This window comes from Ambystoma mexicanum, chromosome 7q (assembly GCF_040938575.1).
Source record: "Ambystoma mexicanum isolate Mex_15411 chromosome 7q, UKY_AmexF1_1, whole genome shotgun sequence".
NCBI classification, from domain to species: domain Eukaryota; kingdom Metazoa; phylum Chordata; class Amphibia; order Caudata; family Ambystomatidae; genus Ambystoma; species Ambystoma mexicanum.
Genome location: NC_090941.1, coordinates 1,072,667,262 through 1,072,687,912, shown reverse-complemented (window position 1 = coordinate 1,072,687,912; position 20,651 = coordinate 1,072,667,262). Strand labels below are relative to the sequence as shown.

The window sequence follows — 20,651 nt, the reverse complement described above, 5'->3', positions numbered from 1 at the left end:
TTTCTAGTGGCCTTAACTTCTGCTAGAAGAGTGAGCGAATTACAAGCTCTATCTTGCAAACCTCCTCATACAATCTTTCATAAAGACAAGGTTGTCTTACAAGTTAAGCCCAATTTTCTCCCAAAGGTGGTCTCTGAATTCCATATCACTCAGAAAATAACCTTACCTCCGTTCTATCCTCCTCCCCATCCAGGGAAAGAGGAAGAGAGATTACACAGACTGGATCCAAGGCGTGCCTTGATTTTTTATTTTAGCAGGATAAGGCAAGCAGACCAATTGTTTGTAGGATATGCAGGGCACAAATTAGGATTGCCAATCACAAAACAGACCATTTCAAGATGGATCATTTTAACCATTTTAGAATGCTACAAATTGGCAGGAAAAGAACCCCCTCAACATCTTGGGGCTCATTCAACCAGGGGTATCGCAGCCTCTTCGGCTCTCCAAAGAGGGGTCCCAATTAAAGATATATGTGCGGCTGCCACAAATGTCGTCCGCACATACTTTTACCAAATTTTACAGCCTAGATTCCTCCTCTATCCAGGAGACCAGATTTGGGAAAGCTGTGTTGCATTCTGTATATCTTTAAAGGGAAATATTTCATCTTTACTCCCACCTCCTCTTTATACTACTGCTATGGGAGTCTATCAAAGATAAGGAATACGTCGGAGGACACAATCCCTTTGAAGAACAAGTTACTTACCAAACTGGTAACGTTCTTTCGATGGGATGTTCGATGGGATTTTCCTCCGACGTATTCCTTATCGCCCCTCCCATCCATCCCCGCAGTAAAACTTCCCTTGTAGTTGCAGCTTACGCTCCTTCAAGGTCACTAACCAATTAATGCAAAGCAAATCTGAACTTCAAAACGGAACTGAGCAACCTACGCTGCGTGAGTCTATTTATACTCATGATGACGTCGGCACCGATACGGAGGCTGTCGAGGGACGTCAACGCGCAGTTCCCTCTACTGAAAAAAAATTCTGAGGCCAGCAAGCTAGAATGGATAACATCAAAGATAAGGAAAACGTTGGAGGAACATCCCGTCGAAAGAACGTTACCAGTTTGGTAAGTAACTTGTTCATCCATGCTACAGCGCTGAGATGCCCTCTGGTGAAAGATGCTCTTAATAGGGGTTCTCTGTGATAGCAACCTACGACTACAACATTTCATCACTACCACTGCCTCTGCTGCTCGTATTAACCTCCTCAACATTCAGAAAATTCATCCTTTTCTTATTAACCATGCTGCAAAAACTCTAATCTTCATTTTTGTGCACAGCCAGCTTTACTACTACTCAAGCCTACTACTTGGCCTTCCCATCTACTCTTTCCTCTATCTAGACAAAGTCCTCATCATTGCTAGCCGCATCTCTCCAACTTACCAAGATCCTCCCCCCACGTCTACCTGCTGACAACATGCTGGTTGACTCTCCATGCACATCCGCTCTCTTTTCACGTTAATTCTCCTGGTTTACAAAGCTATCGATAGTCTTATTCCACTGTACCTGTCCGATTGTGTCTCAGTTTACTCACCTACTGGTTCCCTCGATCCTCCTCTGCACTCAACCTTACCGTCCAATATCCCCTGTGTCTTCACTTGCTTCTGCTCTTTCTCCCTACCTGCCCCTAATCACTGGAACCCACTGCCCATAGCAATCAAGGCCAACCCATCCCTGGATCTCTTCAAAGCTCGGTTTGAGCTTCACTTACCAGCTAAAGAGGAGCTCCTCTCACCTCTCGCCTATCCTCTGTACATAACCCCAATACTACCTGCAGTGATGTTTAATCATGTCATTTTGCATATTTCAATAGTACTCCTCTTAGATTAAAGCCTTTGCCCCCTTAGGTTAACATTACCTTTTGTAAGTCACTTGTTTTTTTATATATATATGTTTTTCTGTTCATCCTTGGTATATGTCCTACTTTGTTACACCCTCATAAACTGGCTCACGACCTTGTTCCTTTAATAAAATACAAATACAAATGAGATACGTATGGAATGGGCTGGACTCTGTGAGGGGCTTATTACATAGCTGGTTTTGGCAATGTTTGCAAGGTTTAAGCCGTACTTAAGTCGCTAAGTGGGAACTTTTACGCTGCATTAAGGAGAGCAAATGGGAAGTAGGTTGACAATCTCATGCAATATTGTGAATATGGGGGCCAAGAGTCCTTCATATGATGCACCAAACAGTGCAGGGCAGAGGTGGAAGCTTAACATGGCATCCCTATATTATAAAACAGGCACAGCTTTTCATTCTGGCAGCATTACAGTATGTGTATAAGAAAGCAGTGTGATTATTTAGTGAGGATGTGGAATCACACCCGCAAACAGCATACACATCTATCCAGGATGCAGCACCCTGGAAGCATTTGCATTCTCATAGACTCCAATCTTGACCACCGCCAGGCATCTTCCTGTGTGTCTTATGTACTGAAGCTGATTTCTGGCCCTCTCGCTTACAATAGATTGTGTCCTGATCTTTGAACCACTAGGTAAGGCGGCACACATAGGTATCTAGTCAAGGGAGGCAGTGGAGGCACACCTACCCAGGGAGAGAGACAACAGAGGCATTGGAGTGCCGAAATGTGAAGGGACACCTACCCAGGGAGAGAGTCAAGGGAGGCAGTGGAAGCACACCTACCCAGGGAGAGTGTCAAGAGAGGCAGTGGTCGCACAACTACCCAGGGAGAGAGTCATGGGAAGCAGTGGAAAGTCAAAATGTGGAGGCACACCTACCCAGGGAGAGAGTCAAGGGAGGCAGTGGAAGCACACCTACCCAGGGAGAGTGTCAAGAGAGGCAGTGGTCGCACAACTACCCAGGGAGAGAGTCAAGGGAGGCAGTGGAAGCACACCTACCCAGGGAGAGTGTCAAGAGAGGCAGTGGTCGCACAACTACCCAGGGAGAGAGTCATGGGAAGCAGTGGAAAGTCAAAATGTGGAGGCACACCTACCCAGGGAGAGTGTCAAGAGAGGCATTCAAGGCACACCTACACAGGGAGGGAGAGAGAGACACGTGAGGCAGTTGGGTGCTGAAATGTGGGTGCACACCTACCCAGGAAGAGTAATGAAATGTGAAGAAACACCTATCCATGTTGAGAGTTAAGGGAGGCTGTGGAGTGTCGAAATGTAGAGGCCCAACTACTTATGTAGAGAGTCAAGGGAGGTAGTGACACCTACCCAGAGAAAGAGACACGTGAGGCAGAGAAGTGCTTATATGTCGAGGCACATCTACCTAGGGGAGATTCAAGGGAGGCAGTGGGGTGCTGGAATGTGGAGGCACACCTACCCAGGTAGACAGTCAAGGGAGGCAGAGAAGGCACACCTACTCAAGGAGAGAGACAAGCGAGGCAGTTGTGTGCCGACATGTGGGGGCACACCTACCCAGGGAGAGTGTCAAGAGAGGCAGTGGTCGCACAACTACCCAGGGAGAGAGTCATGGGAAGCAGTGGAAAGTCAAAATGTGGAGGCACACCTACCCAGGGAGAGTGTCAAGAGAGACATTCAAGGCACACCTACACAGGGAGGGAGGGAGAGAGAGACACGCGAGGCTGTTGGGTGCTGATATGTGGGTGCACACCTACCCAGGAAGAGTAACGAAATGTGAAGAAACACCTATCCATGGTGAGAGTTAAGGGAGGCTGTGGAGTGGCGAAATGTGGCGGCACACCTCTCCAGGAGGAGAACCAACCTAGGCAGTGGAGTGCTGGAATGCAGTGGCACACCTACCAAGGGAGAGAGTCAAGGGAGGCACACCTACCCAGGGGAGAGACAACAAAGGAGTGGAGTGCCAAAATGTGAAGGCACATCTACCTGATGAGAGCGTCAAGAAAGGCAGTGGAGGCATACCTACCCAGAGAGAGAAAGAGAGGGAAAGAGAGACAGAGACAGAGACAGAGAGAAGTGAGTTAGAGAAATGCTTATATGTCGAAGCACACCTACCTAGGAGAGAATCAATGGAGGCAGTGGAGTGCTGGAATGTGAAGCCCCATCTACTGAGTGAGAGAGTCAAGGGAGGCAGAGAAGTGCTTATATGTCGAGGGACACCTACCTAGGAGAGAGTCAAGGGAGGCAGAGGAGTTCCAAAATGTGGAGGCAGACCTACCCAGGGAGAGTGTCAAAAGAGGCAGTAGAGGCACCCCTACCCAGGGAGAGAGTTTTGGGAGGCAGTGGAGTGCTGGAATGTGGAGGCACACCTACCCATGAAAAGAGTCAAGGGAGGCAGTGTAGTGTTAAAATGTGGAGCCATACCTACCGAGTACGAGAGTCAAGGGAGGCAGTGGTGTTCTGAAATTTGGAGGCACACCTACCCAGGACGAGAGTCAAGGGAGGCAGAGGAGTTGCGAAATGTGGAAGCACACCTACCCAGGGAGAGTGTCAAGAGAGGCAGTGAAGGCACACCTACCCATGGAGAGAGACAAGCGAGGCAGTTGGGTGCTGAAATGTGGAGGAACAGCTACCCAGGGAGAGAGTTATGGGAGACTGTGGAATGCCAAAATGTGGAGTAACACCTACCTAGGGAGAATGTCGAGAGAGGTATTGGAGGAACACCTACCCAGGGAGAGAAACAAGTGAGGCAGTTGGGTGCCTAAATGTGGATGCACACCTACCCAGGCAGAAAGTCAAGCGAGGTAGTGGATGTCTGAAATGTGGAGGCACACCTATCCATGGTGAGAGTTAAGGGAGGCTGTGGAGTGGCGAAATATGGAGGCACACCTATCCAGGAGGAGAACCAACCTAGGCAGTGGAGTGCTGGAATGCAGTTGCATACCTACCAAGGGAGAGAGTCAAGGGAGGCACACCTACCCAGGGGAGAGACAACCAAGACAGTGGAGTGCCAAAATGTGGAGGCTAATCTAACCGATGAGAGCGTCAAGAAATGCAGTGGAGGCATACCTACCCAGAGAGAGAGAGAGAGAGAGAGAGACACACAAGTGAGGCAGAGAAATGCTTATATGTCGAGGCACACCTACCTAGGAGAGAATCAAGAGAGGCAGTGGAGTGCTGGAATGTAAAGGCCCATCTACCGAGTGAGAGAGTCAATGGAGGCAGAGAAGTGCTTATATGGTGAGGCACACCTACCTAGGAGAGAGTCAAGGGAAGCAGAGGAGTTCCAAAATGTGGAGGCAGACCTACCATGGGAGAGTGTCAAAAGAGGAAGTAGAGGCACCCTTACCCAGGGTGAGAGTTATGGGAGGCAGTGGAGTGCTGGAATGTGGAGGCACACATACCCATAAAGAGAGTCAAGGGAGCCAGTGTAGTGTTAAAATGTGGAGCCATGCCTACAGAGTATGAGAGTCAAGGGAGGCAGTGGAGTTCTGAAATTTGGAGGCACACCTACCCAGGGAGAGTGTCAAGAGAGGCAGTGAAGGCACACCTACCCATGGAGAGAGACAAGCGAGGCAGTTGGGTGCTGAAATGTGGAGGCACACCTATCCATGGTGAGAGTTAAGGGAGGCTGTGGAGTGGCTTAATGTGGAGGCACACCTATCCGGGAGAAGAGTCATCATAGGCAGTGGAGTGCTGGAATGCAGTGACACACCTACCCAGGGAGAGAGTCAAGGGAGGCAATGGAGTCACTCTTACCCTGAGAGATAAGTAAGGCAGAGAACCTAGGAGATATTCAAGGGAGGCAGTGGAGCGATGGAATGTGGAGGCACACTTCCTAGAAGAGAGTCAAGGGAGCCAGTTGAGTTTTGGAATGTGGAGGCACATCTTCCTAGGGTGAGAATCAAGGGAGGAGAGGAGTTCTGAAATGTGGAAGCACACCTACACAGGGAGAGTGTCAAGAGAGGCAGTGAAGGGACACCTACCCAAGGAGAGAGACAAGCAAGGCTGTTGGGTGCTGAAATGTGGAGGCACAACTACCCAGGCAGAGTCGAGGGTGACTGTGGAGTGCTGAAATGTGGAGGCATACCTCTCCACGGTGAGTGTAAAGAGAGGTAGTGAAGGCACACCTACCCAGGGAGAGAATCATGGGAGGCACTGGAATGCCAAAATGTTGAGGCACACCTACCCAGGTAGAGTTAATGGGAGACTGTGGATTGCCAAAAGGTGTAGGCCCACCTACCCAGGGAGCGTGTCAAGAGAGGCATTAGAGTCACATCTACCCAGGGAGAGAGAGAAGTGACGCAATTGGGTGATGAAATGTGGATGCACACCTACCAAGGTAGAAAGTCAAGAGAGGTAGTGGAGTGCTGAAATGTGGAGGCACACCTATCCATGGCAAGAGTTAAGGGAGGCGGTGGAGTGGCGAAATGTGGAGGCACATCTATCGAGGAGGAGAGTTAACCTAGGCAGTGGAGTGCTGGAATGCGTTGGCTGCCTACCCAGGGAAAGAGTCGAGGGAGGAGTGGAGTCACACCTAACCATGGATCGGGCGACAAGGGAGGTAGTGGAGCGCCTAAAGGTGCAGGCATACCTACCCAGAGAGAGAGTCAAGGGAGGCAGTGGTGGCACACCTACCCACAGAGAGACATGTGAGTCAGGGGGGTGCTTATATGTTGAGGCATAGCTACCTAGGAGAGAGTCGAGGGACACAGTGGAATGTTGAAATACTGGGATGTGGAGGCACACCTTCCCACGAAGAGAGTGTAGGGAGGCAGAGGAGTTCCAAAATGTGGAGGCACACCTGCAAGAGAGGCAGTGGAGGCACACCTACCCAAGAAGCGAGACCAGCGAGGCAGTTGGTCACTGAAATGTGGTGGCGCAGCTACCCAAGCAGAGTCAAGGGATACAGTGGAGTGCCAAAATGGAGAGGCACACCTACCCAGGGAGAATGTCAAGAAAGGCAGTGGAGGCACACATACCTAGGAAGTAGGCCAAGGGAGGCAGTGGGGTACCGAAATATGGAGGCACACCCACCCAAGGAGAGTGTGAAGAAAGCCAGTGACGGCACACCTACCGAGGGCGCTGAAATGTGGATGCACCCCTACCCAGGCAGAAATCCAATGAGGCTCTAGAGTGCCAAAATGTGGAGACACACCCACCCAGGAGAAAGTCAGGGGAGGCAGTGGGGTGCTGGAAGGATGCAGACGTACCCATTGAGAGAGCAATCCTAGACAGTGGAGTGCTGGAAGGCAGTGGCACCTATCCACGGAGAGAGTCAAGGGAGGCAGAGAAGTGCTGTTAATTCGAGGCACACCTACCTAGGAGAAAGTCAGGGGATGGAGAGGAGATGTGGAATGTGCTGGCACACTTACCCAGGGAGAGTGGCAAGAGAGGCAGTCAAGGCATATCTACCCAGGGAGAGAGACAAGTGAAGCAGTTGGGTACTGAAATGTAGAGGTACACCCACCAAGGCAGAGAGTCAAGGAGGCAGCGGAGTGCCGAAAAATGTGAAGCCAGACACACACAGGAACAGTTAAGGGAGGCTGTGGAGCACTGAAATGTGGGGGCACACCTACCCAGGGAGAGAGACGTGTGAGGCAGATGGGTGCTGAAATGTGGATGCACACCTGCCATGGGAGAGAGTCAGAGTGGGAGAGCACTGGAATGTGTAGACACACCTAGCCTGGGAGAAAGTCAAGGGAGCCCATGTTGTTTTGAAATGTGGAGGAACACCTATCCAGGAGAAGTCAACCTAGGCAATGGAGTGCTTGAATGTGGTGACATACCTACCCAGGAGAAAGTCAAGGGAGGCAGAGGAATACTGGAACATGGAGGCACATCTACCTAGGGAGAATGTCAAGGGGCGCAGTGGAGTGCTGAAATGTGGATGCACACCTACCCAGGACAAGAGAGTCACAAAGGGCACAGGAGTGCTGGAATGTGGAGGCAAACCTACAAAGGATGAGAGTCAAGAGAGGCAAAGGCGTGTTGGAATGTGTAGGCACACCTACCCAGTGATAGTCAATAGCGACAGAGGTGTTCTGGAATGTGGAGGCACACCTACCCATAGAGAGAGTCAAGGGAGGCATATGAGTGTTTGGATTGTGGAGGAGCACCTACCCAGGGAGAGAGAGAGTCAAGGAAAGCAGACGAGTGCTGGAAGGTGGAGGCACACCTACCGAGGAGAGAGTCAACAGAGGCAGTGGAGTGTTGGAATGTGGAGGCATGGAGGGTTTTACTGCAGCAGAGTACATCTCAGTCACAAAACAAAATAAGTCAGGGCAACAACAAAAATAAGAACACTTTTTCTGGCATCACAGAATACTTTCATTTGAATTAACACTCTTGTATTATTTGTTAGAGGTTTTGAGGCATGCACAGGTGCCCTTGGACAGGAAATAGAAATGTTTTAAAAAGATGATTGTAAAATATTCTGTTTATGTTACAGGTTGGGGTACAATTTAGGACTTTGTGTTTCCTATCACTTTCTGAATCAAATATGAAAACAATATATATATTTTTAAATCCATTTGGCTTTTGTCATGATGGGCATAGGTGAACTACTGTCAGTTATACTGGCGTTACCCAAATATTTGAGAATTTGATTAAATGCACTATCTTTTTTTTTCCTTAGGGAATGCCGCAGTCTGCCTTTGCTGTGCAGAACTTGCTCAAAGGTGACCATTTACTTATCCACACACCTGACGCGTGTGTGTATGAAAGGGATTGGTGCTCAGGAGATCAGAGCGAAGATTAATAGAAGCAGAAATGAGACTATATATAATTTAAAGAACTACCAGCTTCTATCATTTGCGGATGTTGCAGCTCTTTCCGAGGATGACGCCACAGTAGGAAAAGTGATGGAATTCCTGGAGAAGATAGGACATGTGGTTGTAAGGAGACCCCTACCACCTCACAATGCCCAAAGCTTTGGAAACACGCGGTAAGAGTTTAAAACCTTCTACAGTTTGACTTCTGTGGCATGGTAAAGGAACAGATTCAGCATAAAGAATGAAATGATAATTCATACTTTCTCCACTAGGAATGGTATCAGAGCGCTTTTCAAGAAAATATATAACAAACAGCGCTTGAAGAAGCAGAAAGAAATATACAAATCAGTTTAAAAGACCTTGTCAAGTACGTCACAGAATTTGACCTTAAATAGGCAACCGATTTTGCCATTTACTTTCCTACGTCCTATAATGCACATCTTGGACATAAAAAGTACATTGAAATATGTCTATCTTCCAAAGATGAAGGTGCCTGCCTGTTAGTGTTTCTCCAGCAAATGCATCTGTACTGTTGGAGGTACACGTACATGGTTTGCTGTAAGCTCTGAAACTTGTTGAATAACTGTTATTACAGGTAATTTTGAAATCATGTGCAAGTTATGTACACGTCAGCTTAAATTGGCGTCTGCAGGAATGACGGCTCCCCCTCCTATCACTACCAATAAAGAATATTGCTTTCACGCCCCAGCTGTGAGGCGTGCATGGCCCGCCAGCCCGAGCCATTGATTGATTATTTTATTTCTATCGCGCTCGTACACGAGGGCGGCCTTCTCTAACCAGGCGACCGCCTGGATCCAGTCCTTCCTAGCCAACTGAACCACTCGGGTCTTCACCCCGGGGGCCTCAGCACTCCCTGTCCCCATCACATGTGGCGCCCCTCAAGGCTCGTGCGTCTCGCCGTCCCTATACAATATCTTCACTAAGCTATTGTTTGGCCGCCTAGATAACCTGGGTGTCGCATACACAAACTATGCTGACAATACCCAGGTTCTCATCACCCTATCAGGGTGCTACGATGAGGACTCCACCAGAATCAACAATCTATATTTGGAGATCCAAGCCTGGATGGCAGAGCACGGTCTATGCCTCACCGACGAGAAAACTGAGCTCCTTCTTGTCGGCTCCCAACCACAGCTAAACAAACTAGACCCCCGTTATGCGTCCATCAACATAGACGGTAACCTAATTACAGTAGCCAAAGAAATTAAAACCCTTGGGGTTTATCTAGACTCTACTCTCTCGCTCAAAAGACAGGTAAATGCCACAGCCTCTTCCACAGCTTACACAGATAAGCTTATCAACGCCTGCAAACCTTTCCTATCTCCCTTCAGTTGCATTACTCTAGCCAGAGCGCTAGTACTCTCAAAAATTGACTACTGCAATACACTCTTTCTCGGCACGTCAGAACGCAACCTGAACAAACTACAGGTGCTTCGAAATAATGCCCTCAGAGCCGCCCTCAGTATCCCACAACACGCCCACATCTCCAGCATCAGGCAAAATGCTCACTGGCTCCCTGTCCGAGACAGAATCACTCTCAGATCCCTCGTCATTGTCCATAAATGCCGCTCCAATGATGCACCCAAATACCTGGCAGACAAGTTCCACAATCACACATCAACTAGACCAACCAGAACGCCATACTCACACTGCCTTTCCGTTCCCAAATTCTCCCTAAAAAAGCAGGTGGCACCAGCTTCCCGGTCCTAGCTGCCAAACTATGGAACGCTATGCCACTAAACCCTAGAACAGAACCCTCCTTTTGGACTTTTAGAGCCAAAACTAAAACATGGCTTTCCAACAAAAACTCTGCTTAATGTACTTCTTCTCCGCATGTCCTTATCGACCATCTTGTAACCTGGTCTACCACACTTATTGTTGTTATTTCACAGTCTGGTCTTGTATATTTTTGCCATGTTGTAACTGTATCTAAGTCTCCGGTGCCCGGTTACCCCAGGGTTCGGCGCACGGTACAAATAAAGAAACTAAAGTAAACTAAACTTCCCAAACAGTAGTTACTCTATTCGAATAAATACATATAATACCGATCTTATTATCTGCAGGTCGGTAAGGATTTAATTGTAATGCCAACACAGCAGTGTCCTGGTGAATAAGTTTAACATCGAATCTGCACGTATTCTTCACCAGTACCGCTATACCCCCGGAAGGCCGTCCCTTCAATCCTTTAGACGCTGGATATGAATAACATCCATAGCCTGCTACATCAAATAGTTCAGTGTACATAGTTTTCTGTAGTAGGATAATTTCGGGAGGATCAGTTACCTCATTCCACTTTGCCTTTTCTGGGCGGAAAATCATTAATTTGTGCTGTTGATGTGGTACTGTTCAGAGACGCTGCTAAAGCAAGAATTTGTTTTATAGTTTCTTCATTGAGATTGGATAGAGGCCCAGATAGTTTTGTCTCATTATTCACACCCTCCTTTTTAAGAGGTGTTACAAGGAAGGTCTCAGCATCTCTTTCATTCTGGAATAAGAATGGTGCTAGGCCAATCACCGAGAAGTTCTCTCTCTGATCCCAAACCATTGTAGCAATTATCGTAGAATGAAAACCACAAATCATACAGTGATTATAGTTAGTGGCCAACCGAATCCACTCTATATCATCAGAACGTAGTGTTCTTAGGGGAGGGATTGCCTGAAAGGCTTTTAGCATAAATGTTCTGTTAAGACTAGTTCTGCCATTGATCGCTACATCACTCTCCCATCCCGTTATAAAATCGGTTTCCCTGGCACTAGATTCTCTAATAACATTGGATTCCCCATTTCAAATTCATTTTTGTTCGCTTTGGTACACTCTGCATTTAGAGTTTTTTCATTTTGCAGCTCTAAGATCGACTTTTCATCAGGGATACCACAGAGAGGGATATCTTTCCTTAGGCGAGAGGATTGAGCATCAACTAACTGGAGTTCCTCGTCCTCTTCCTCATTGTTTACAAGCTGTTCCTCCCTTGTAACTTTAGCACATGCCGCAATTTCAACCATCTTCACTTCTTTCGTCTGCATTTCCTGTGACCCATGAACAACCCCCTTGGTAGGATTGTTGCTAATATTAGTGTTAGTTCTCTTATTTGTGATTTTATAGAATTGTGAAAGTGCAGTTTGTGCCCCTGGAGGACCTATTCCAGTGGGTGCTGTACGCCCGTTTTCCTTAGGTTGGCAACTTCTCACCTCAGACCCAATAACCTCAGCCTTAGAGTCTGATGTAGTCAAATGTTTCGACATTCTGGCATCAGATTCAGATGTTCTTTTGATTCATCATCAAGTTTCTGAAGATCAAAGCCGTTATCATCATTCTGGATATTAAGGGCTTTATTCGACGGATCTCCAGTTCCAACAATTATGTTTTTATTCTTTTTTTTTTAGTGCAATAACCATCTTTTTATTACGAGCATTTCTTTTTTGTGCTCTGGCAATTACTCTTTTTTTCTCTACGGGTTAATACCACACTCTCTTTTTCCGTCTGCTCATCCAAAATTGGAATGTCCATCACTGCTCCCAGTTCTTTCATGTCACCTTCAGAAAGGTCAATCAAATCTAGCAAAGCTGACTGGCTAGCTCCAACGTCCTCAGTGGGGATAGGAATATGATTTAGTGAACTAGGAGTTCTCAAGATTTCACATTGCCAATTAGTAACGGCAATTTTTATATTCACAATATCAGCTTTTATTTGCTAAATTATAGATACCATACCCTCCTCACCACCCCAAAACCGAGGTGGAGACTTTGAAGCTAATATTTTTTTATCAGCTACTGGTAGGGCTGCCATTTCTGCAAATGATTTCATTTCAGCATCAACCATTCTAACATCTGCTGGAGTTTGCGTGCTCTTATTAACCAACTTAGCATTTTCTTTGAGGTCACCCACTAAAGTAGATACAGCTTGACATGTGAATAGCATACCCTCCACTTTGTTAACTTTACAAAGCAGCTCTGTCATAGTAGTTTTTACATTCCCCAACTCAAGGTGCGTCAACTCATGGCCCTTGTCAAGAAGATCAAAAATTCTAGGTCGCACCGGGAAGTTCATACCAAACTTATCCATATCACTGGCGCGATGGTCAGCCTCTTCGGCATTGTTTCCATGCTCATGGTGCCTCTCTCCGGGAAGCAGCCCTGTGGTCAAATCAAACATGTCTATTTGTTCCCTAGAATTAGTAAGGGATTTACACTGACCCAGAGGCATGTTGCCATACGGAAGGTGGTGATTCTCTTGTGCCTGTTCCCTATGCCATTCTTTTTTACGGAACTCAGCATCATTCAGATCACATGCAAAGGTATATGCGCCCTGTTTATGTGGTGGTGGAAGACACAACATATGTACATCCTCTCTTCCACATGAGCGTTTTGACACAGGGGTTGAAGGTCCTAGGGCAGGCAGGCAACCAATAACAGCAATCCTTGCCGACTCATCCTCCAAGCCACTCGTAAACTCCAGTACTCCAACAATCCAAACACCAACTTGAGCAGCGTGGCACACAGTCAAACAGTAAAAGTGCACTTCCGGTGCGCTTTCACTTACCTTGCTGGGATTCTCATCCCATACAGCATGGCAATGCCAAAACTCTCCAACTCATCTGAGGGAAAGAAACTAGAGACATTAATAACAACAAAAAGACTGTACAACAGTAGTACCTACTTCATCAAGCAAATCGGAGTCCCAGCAGGCCTGGACCCGAACACTGGGCAATGGGCAACGCACCAGTGAAGCAACTAGGTCGCAGAATGCCCACACCTCCAACGCGCCCTGCACAGTCATGCAGGATGGAGAGCACACCATACCTAATATTAAGGTGAGGAGAGAGACTAGACTTAAGGGAGGAATTTGAGGCTGACGGAGGTGGGAATCAACCCAAGAGAGACGTTAGCCTTATATCCAGTTCTCCTGTATTGCAGGCACGTTCCACGCTCAACACATATGAAGGGAGAGGGTTCGGGAGTGCTAATCTTCCAGCCAGGGTTGAGTGGCATCCCCATGGATATCAGGTGAGCGTAACAGAACGCGAAGCCGCATATAACTATCCACCTGGACGTCATGGAAACTACATGCCAAAGTACATTCAGTGAGGCAAGAAACCAACGGCCTTCGGAGAGAAGTGATAGTTACTAAAGAGCGTACTGAGGAATTGAGTAGACAATTACTCCAATCACAGGCAGGACAGGCCCCCTTACCTGGAAACATTCCGCCAGTGACAACACCAGCCAGTCCCGTACAAATAACTCTTCCTGGAACAATTCATTTAGCTCCACCCGAACGGTTTGCGGGGCGTCCAAAGAAGTACGCAATGTTCAGGAACCAATGTAGTCTTCATTTCCTTTGTAGACCCGGGGCTATTCCTAACGACCAGTCATGGGTTGCCTTTGTTTTATCATACCTGAGTGGCAGTGCTGCAGATTGGTCTGTGCCATTAGTAAGTCAGGATGATCCACTGCTACGTGACTTTAGAGGTTTTCAGCAGGAAATAGAGAAACTGTTTGCTCGACATACCCTACGACAAGCATTGGATAATTAACGTTTGTCCCTCCGTCAAGGAAACCAAGATTTGTTATCATATATAGCGACCTTTAATATGTTAGTTGTTGAAACGGGATGGCCTGAAAATAAAAGGACCACACTATTCCACCGGGGTCTACGGGGAGAATTAAAGGACGTCCTTGCACAAGTGGTTAATCCACCAAGAATCTGTGCAGAGTTCATCAATCTTGTTGTTCAGTTAGATCATAGGCTACAGGACCAAAAAGTCGATTGGATGAGATTGGACACTCGTGCCATGTATGTCCGGTCAAAGGACAATGTCTGACGTTCAACAGAGAACACGGTAGAACTCATGCAAATCGGAGGGGTCCCTTAACTAAGGCTCAAAGAGACAAAAGGAGGCAACAGCTATTATGTCTATACTGCGGAAAGTCAGGCCTTTTCCTCAAAGAATGTCCAATAAAGCCTCAGAGAAGAACTGTTGGAGCTACAGAAAAGGAAGATGACAACAAGGAGACGGAAAACTACCAAGCCCGGCAAGCGTAGAGGTCCGTTTGTCGAGCGAGGAGAATGAGCCACAGACCTCACACTTTGCATTACCTGTGATTTTGATCCATCACCAGTAACCATCACGGATGCATGCCATAGAAGCATACATAGACAGTGGGGCAGTTGGGAACTACATAGACCAAGATCTGGCAGCAGAGATGGGGCTTCCTCTATGCAAAAAGCCGACTACTGAAAAGGTCATCACTGTTGATGGTACTGAAATATAGCTTCTGGTCCAGTAAACCAATGTACAGCAGTATTAACCCTTCTGTGCCAGAATGGACACCGTGAATCTATTGCTTTCGGCCTCATCAAGGCTCCTCCGCTCCGGTTGATTTTAGGGATGCCATGTTAGTAGCTCACAATCCTCAAATAGACTGGCGTGCAAAGAAGTTGGCCTTTTCCGACGACTGTGCTCTCACTTGCTACCACAAAGAAAAGCAGGAAAAAGATTCACAGACATCTGTTCGGGGAACAGCACCAGTAGTACTGGGGGGTTACAGCTACTCTACCAAGCGAATACCAAGATTTTCAAGATGTTTTTCAGAAAGAAAAGGCCAATACCCTGCCACCACATAGGCCTTATGATTGTCAGATCGATCTCATACCCGGTGCACAAGTCCCTCTTGGTCGAATCTTTGCACTCACATAACCAGAAAACCTCAATTTGAAATCTTATCTAGATCAGTACCTGGCTAATGGGTTTATTCGCCCGTCTAAATTACCGGCAGCCAGTCCCTTATTCTTCGTACCAAAGAAGGAAGGGGACTTGAGAACTTGCATCGACTATCGCGCACTGAACCAAATCACCGTAAAAAAACGCTATTCACTGCCTCTAATTCCAGAACTGCTAGATCAAGTTAAGGATGCCCAGATCTACACTAAATTGGACCTTAGGGGAGCATACCATCTTGTTCGTGTTAAGGAAGGAGACAAATGGAAAACTGCCTTTTTTTACCAAGTATGGACTGTATGAATATCAGGTAATGCCCTTTGGACTTTGCAATGCTCCCGCTGCATTCCAGTATTTTATGAATGACTTACGGGAACTAATCGACGTGTGCGCTTTGGTTTATATTGATGACATCTTAGTATACTCGTCTTCAAAACAAGATCATGTCAAACATGTGCGTTCAGTTCTGGCAAAACTCTGTCATCAACTGTATGCTAAACTTGAAAAATGTTCATTTCATGTTACCGAAGTTGAATTCCTCGGTTTTATCCTCACTCCAAAAGGGATCAGGATGGATATGCACAAAGTAGATGCCATTCTTAATTGGCCGTCGCTAAATTCGTTCCAGGGAATCTAGAGCATGCTGGGCTTTGCAAACTTTTATTGCTGATTCATCCCAGGCTTTTCTCAGATAGTGCAACCGATCACGTCATTGTTACGAAAAAACAGTAAGAATTTCCAATGGACAAAAGAAGCAGAAAGGGCTTTTCTAGATCTCAAGAAAGGATTTACTTCCGCCCCAATTCTTCGACACCCTCGCCCAGATCTCCCTTATGCGGTGGAAACGGACGCCTCTAGTATGGCAATGGGAGAAGTTCTTTCACAAAGTGATCCCGATACCGGCCAGCTGCATCCTGTGGCCTTCTGGTCATGCAAATTCACGCCTCTAGAACTCAATTATGCTATCAAGGACAAAGAACTTCTAGCTATCAAATCAGCGTTCAGGGCTTGGCGACATTATCTCCTAGGTGCCAGACATACCATCACTGTGATTATTGATCATCGAAATCTTCAATACTTAAAAACTGCAAAGGCTCAATCTTCACGTCAGTTGCGATGGGCACTTTTCTTTGCAGAAAATGACTACGTGATCACATATCGACCGGGAGTCCTAAACAGAAAAGATGACGCTTTATCCCGCATGAGTATTGATGAGAAAGTATACACAACCCCAGATCCAGTAGCTATCAACACCGAATTACAAACTAGTAGGCCTGACAACAACATTAACCAAAAGTGAACTCCATAACAAAATCCAAGTCGTAATGAATCCTGAGACCTTACAAAAATGGAGTACACTCACATAATTAAGGATCTACTACCATATTTCAAAGATCGGTTATATCTGCCAAGCAAAGAATTACAAGAGCAAGTCATCTCCGGTTTTCATGACACTTTGATGGAAGGTCATCCAGGAATTGCCAAAACCTTAGCCAAAGTAAAAAGAAACTATTGGTGGCCAACATGGCGCAAAGACCTTATTCACTTTATCCTTTCCTGTGGTGTGTGCGCACAAAATAAATCTCAAAAGCAAAAACCAGCTGGTCTCCTACAACCCTTGGTAATTCCAACCGCACCTTGGCATACACTTTCTCTCAATTTTTATCATGGATTTACCTCACAGTCAAGGATTCAACAACATCCTAGTGGTTGTAGATTTATTTTCTAAGATGGCACACTTAATTCCATTTAAAGGTCTTCCAAATGCATCTAGCCTGGCAAAGGTGTTTCTGGAATATATAGTACGAATACACAGTTTTCCTTCTGTCCTGATTTCAGATCGAGGTAGTCAATAGCTTCTGGAAGAAGTGCTGTTCAATGTCCCAAATCGATATTCGATTATCCACCAGCCATCTTCCCCAAACGGATGACCAAACGGAAAGGACAAACCAGACACTTGAACAATACCTATGTTGTATGTTACAGCAAGTTGAAGAAGGTTGGAAGGATTTACTATGGATAGCAGAATATGCCTATAATAATTCCCTGCATACCATCACGGGACAAACTCCTTTCTATACCCTATATGGTAGGCATCCACGCGCCTCTGAATTAGATGCTCCCAGGGCTCTGGAGATGCCAGCAGTGAAAACCTTACATACAACCATTACTCAAGCCTTCAAAGAGGCAACTGGACATTTACTTCAAGCTAAAGAAAGCCAAAAGAAATTCTTTAATCAACATCGCAGAAAGGCTGCTGATTACCGAGTTAGAGACGAAGTCTAGTTAGCGTCAAAACATGTGCCAATAAAAGGAACCCAGACCTTTCGTCCACGATATCTAGGACCTTTCACCATTGAGTCTATAATAAACCCAGTAGCTGTTAAACTAACCCTGCCACCAAACTTGAAGATCCATCCTGTATTCCATGTATCACTCCTAAAACCTGTGCAACCTGGAACTCGAGTTACAACACCACCAAAACCAGTACTGATAGACGGAGAACCGGAGTTTGAAGTTAAAGATACCCTGGATTCAAAATACACTAGATCTAAACTATATTATTTAGTAGATTGGAAAGGATACGGTCCTCAGGACAGAACATGGGAACCAAGTGAGAACATCCATGCACCAGGCCTGGTAAAACGTTTCCATCAAAATCATCCAACTAAACCAGGGCCAGGCAGAAGAACTATTGTGAGAGGGGCCTTGGGTGGAGGAGGGGAGTGCTGTCATGATTCATGCCCCTGGTCATCATGGCCAAACCAGCCTCTCGGCTGGGCCAGGTTACAGTCTTCCATGGTGGCCTCTCTTGGAGCCAGTCCTGGCGCGTTTGGCGCCAGGCTCATACTGTTATGTGAAGGACAACATTTGGATTGGGACTTCAGTTAACATGGAGGCACTCGTATAGCTCAGTTCCACAGAACTGAGCTATGCGTCTAGTGTTTCGGGTGTGGCCGGGCCTGGGACTACTTTACCTGGAACTACTTTACTTGGGCTATATAAGCCACACCCAAACAGCAGCACATGCTTCGCGTTATTCTGCAGTTAGCAGCGTTACGCTCACCGTGCCCAGTTCTGATCTCCAGTGTTTCTTGCATCCTGCCACGTGCTGAATCCTATATCTGGAAGAAGAAGAACACCATTATTCAGCACTTACCTGTAACTAGCAGCCTGGCTTTGGTCTTGAATCTTCCATCTTCAAACTACTACCACCAGCTGCTCACCTGAATACACGCGATCCGTGGATTCTTCATCACAACGCCGCATCCATCTTCAGAACTCTGCAGCAACCTGAAAGAGACAAGAGAGACATTATTAGTGAGCACTCGCTCACGGCCATGCAAGGACAACGAAAACCACTTACCAGGTGCAGTCTCTCCTTCATTTCAGAACATCACAGCGGGCCGGAACATCATAACGACCTGCAAAGGTAGAGGCACAATTTAGCAAAAAGAAAAGGCAAGAAGGCGCTGCGCATTCACTTACCTTGCTGGGATTCTCATCCTATACAGCACGGCAATGCCAAACCTCTCCAACTCATCTGAGGGAAAGAAATTAGAGACATTAATAACAACCAAAAGACTGTACAACAGTAGTACCTACCTCATCAAGCAAATCGGAGTCACAGCAGACCTGGATCCGAACACGGGGCAACGCCAGTGAAGCAACTAGGTCGCAGAACGCCCACACCTCCAACGCACCCCTGCACAGATGCAGGACGGAGAGCACACCATACCTAATATTAAGGTGAGGAGAGAGACTAGACTTAAGGGAGGAAGTTGAGGCTGAGGGAGGTGGGAATCAATCCAAGAGAGATGTTAGCCTTATATCCAGATCTCCTTATTGCAGATGCTTTCCACGTTGAACACATTATCAAGGGAAAGGGTTTGAGAGTGCTAATCTTCCAGCCAGGGCTGAGTGGCGTCCCCCGTGGATATCAGGTGAGCGTAACACATACACTCCAACAACTACGACTAGTGTCACACAAAACAATATAATACTAAAAAGATTTAATGCATAATGCCTAGAACAAATAACATTAATTTTAACCTTATTCTTACATTACAGTGAGGTTTGCACACTGGTCAAACATCCTTGCTAAGAGAGAGAGAGAGAGAGAGACCGACCAACCACTCACTCTTTCCCACCAGGGCTGACTGGGTTCTGGACCTTCAAAATTTGAAAAAAAGATAATAAATAAAAGAACAATAGAAAATGAAAAAATCAGGCGTGTGTCACTGCACACCACCCTGGCATGGATCTTTTACCTAAAATGATTCTTCTTTGGCTCTGTCCTTACTCTGTTGATTGAGCTTCGCCTTGTCTCAGTGCTCTTCGCACCCAATATCTTAACTCCTTCGGACGGACGGCAAGAGGCGTACAGAGCACCAGCTCATATAGACCTTGGAACCTGGGCTTGTTCCATCGACGCATATTGTTTTTTCTTTTACGTAGATCAGCTCCCCAGGTAATAATGGTCCAGTTGTGGCAGATATGTTTGCAGTTGCTGTCCCTTCCGGTGTGTCCTATCCTTCGCTCCTGGGTGGCGCAATCTGTCGAGAGATATATTTCATAGCACGTGTTCGTGCTGTTAGATATTCCCTAAATTCCTCTCCTTATTCTGTTGCTGCTTGATGTGCATCTGACGCTTTCCTCACAGGGGATATGGGAGTCTGCATGTACCTGAAGTGAATATTTCATGTGGTGTCAAATGGTGGTCCCTACTAGGATGTGCGCAGAGACTGAAGAGGACCAAGGGCAAACAGTGCACCAAGTTTTTCTTCAACATGGAACACAATTTTGACAGTTTACTCTTCAAAAGCCCATTGATCCTGTCCACAACACCATTAGCCTGAAGGTAATAAATTGAACACATTCAATGTTTTATGCCCAATGGCACTGCAACATGCTGAAATAGCACATTAAAGAAATGTGTGACATTATCTGATCTCAATACTTCACACACGCCCCACATGGAAACACCTCTCTGGCCAGGAACCGTGCTGCACATTCTGCATCTGTGTGTTCACATGGTCCTGCCTCCACCCACCTGGAAAAGGGGCAAACCAGGGCAATAAGGTACCTATATCCACTGCACCTTTCCCCCATATCTGCATAATTTATATATGCAGGTCACGTAACGGCCCCATAGGGCGAGGTAAAGTACCTTTTTAATGTCCGTAATTTCATCCATGTGCTGAAACTTTGGCATGTCAGACAATGTATTGCTTTTTTTAAAATGCTCTCCTGGAGGTCTGGCGCAAACCAGTCCTCCTGAATATCTGCCACAATATGTTGTTTGGAGCTGTTT

The 20,651-nt window shown here is 46.5% G+C and overlaps 1 protein-coding gene across 3 annotated transcripts in view; it reads left to right on the top strand.

Annotated features, from left to right (window-relative positions):
- Positions 1-20,651, top strand: part of LOC138528629 (uncharacterized) — a 306,819-nt gene that overhangs the window by 111,081 nt on the left and 175,087 nt on the right. For all 3 annotated transcript variants that reach the window (XM_069640439.1, XM_069640438.1, XM_069640440.1), the window contains exon 3: positions 8,465-8,773. In XM_069640439.1, the coding sequence (XP_069496540.1) occupies positions 8,465-8,773 (309 nt within the window). The remainder of the gene's footprint in view (positions 1-8,464; positions 8,774-20,651) is intronic.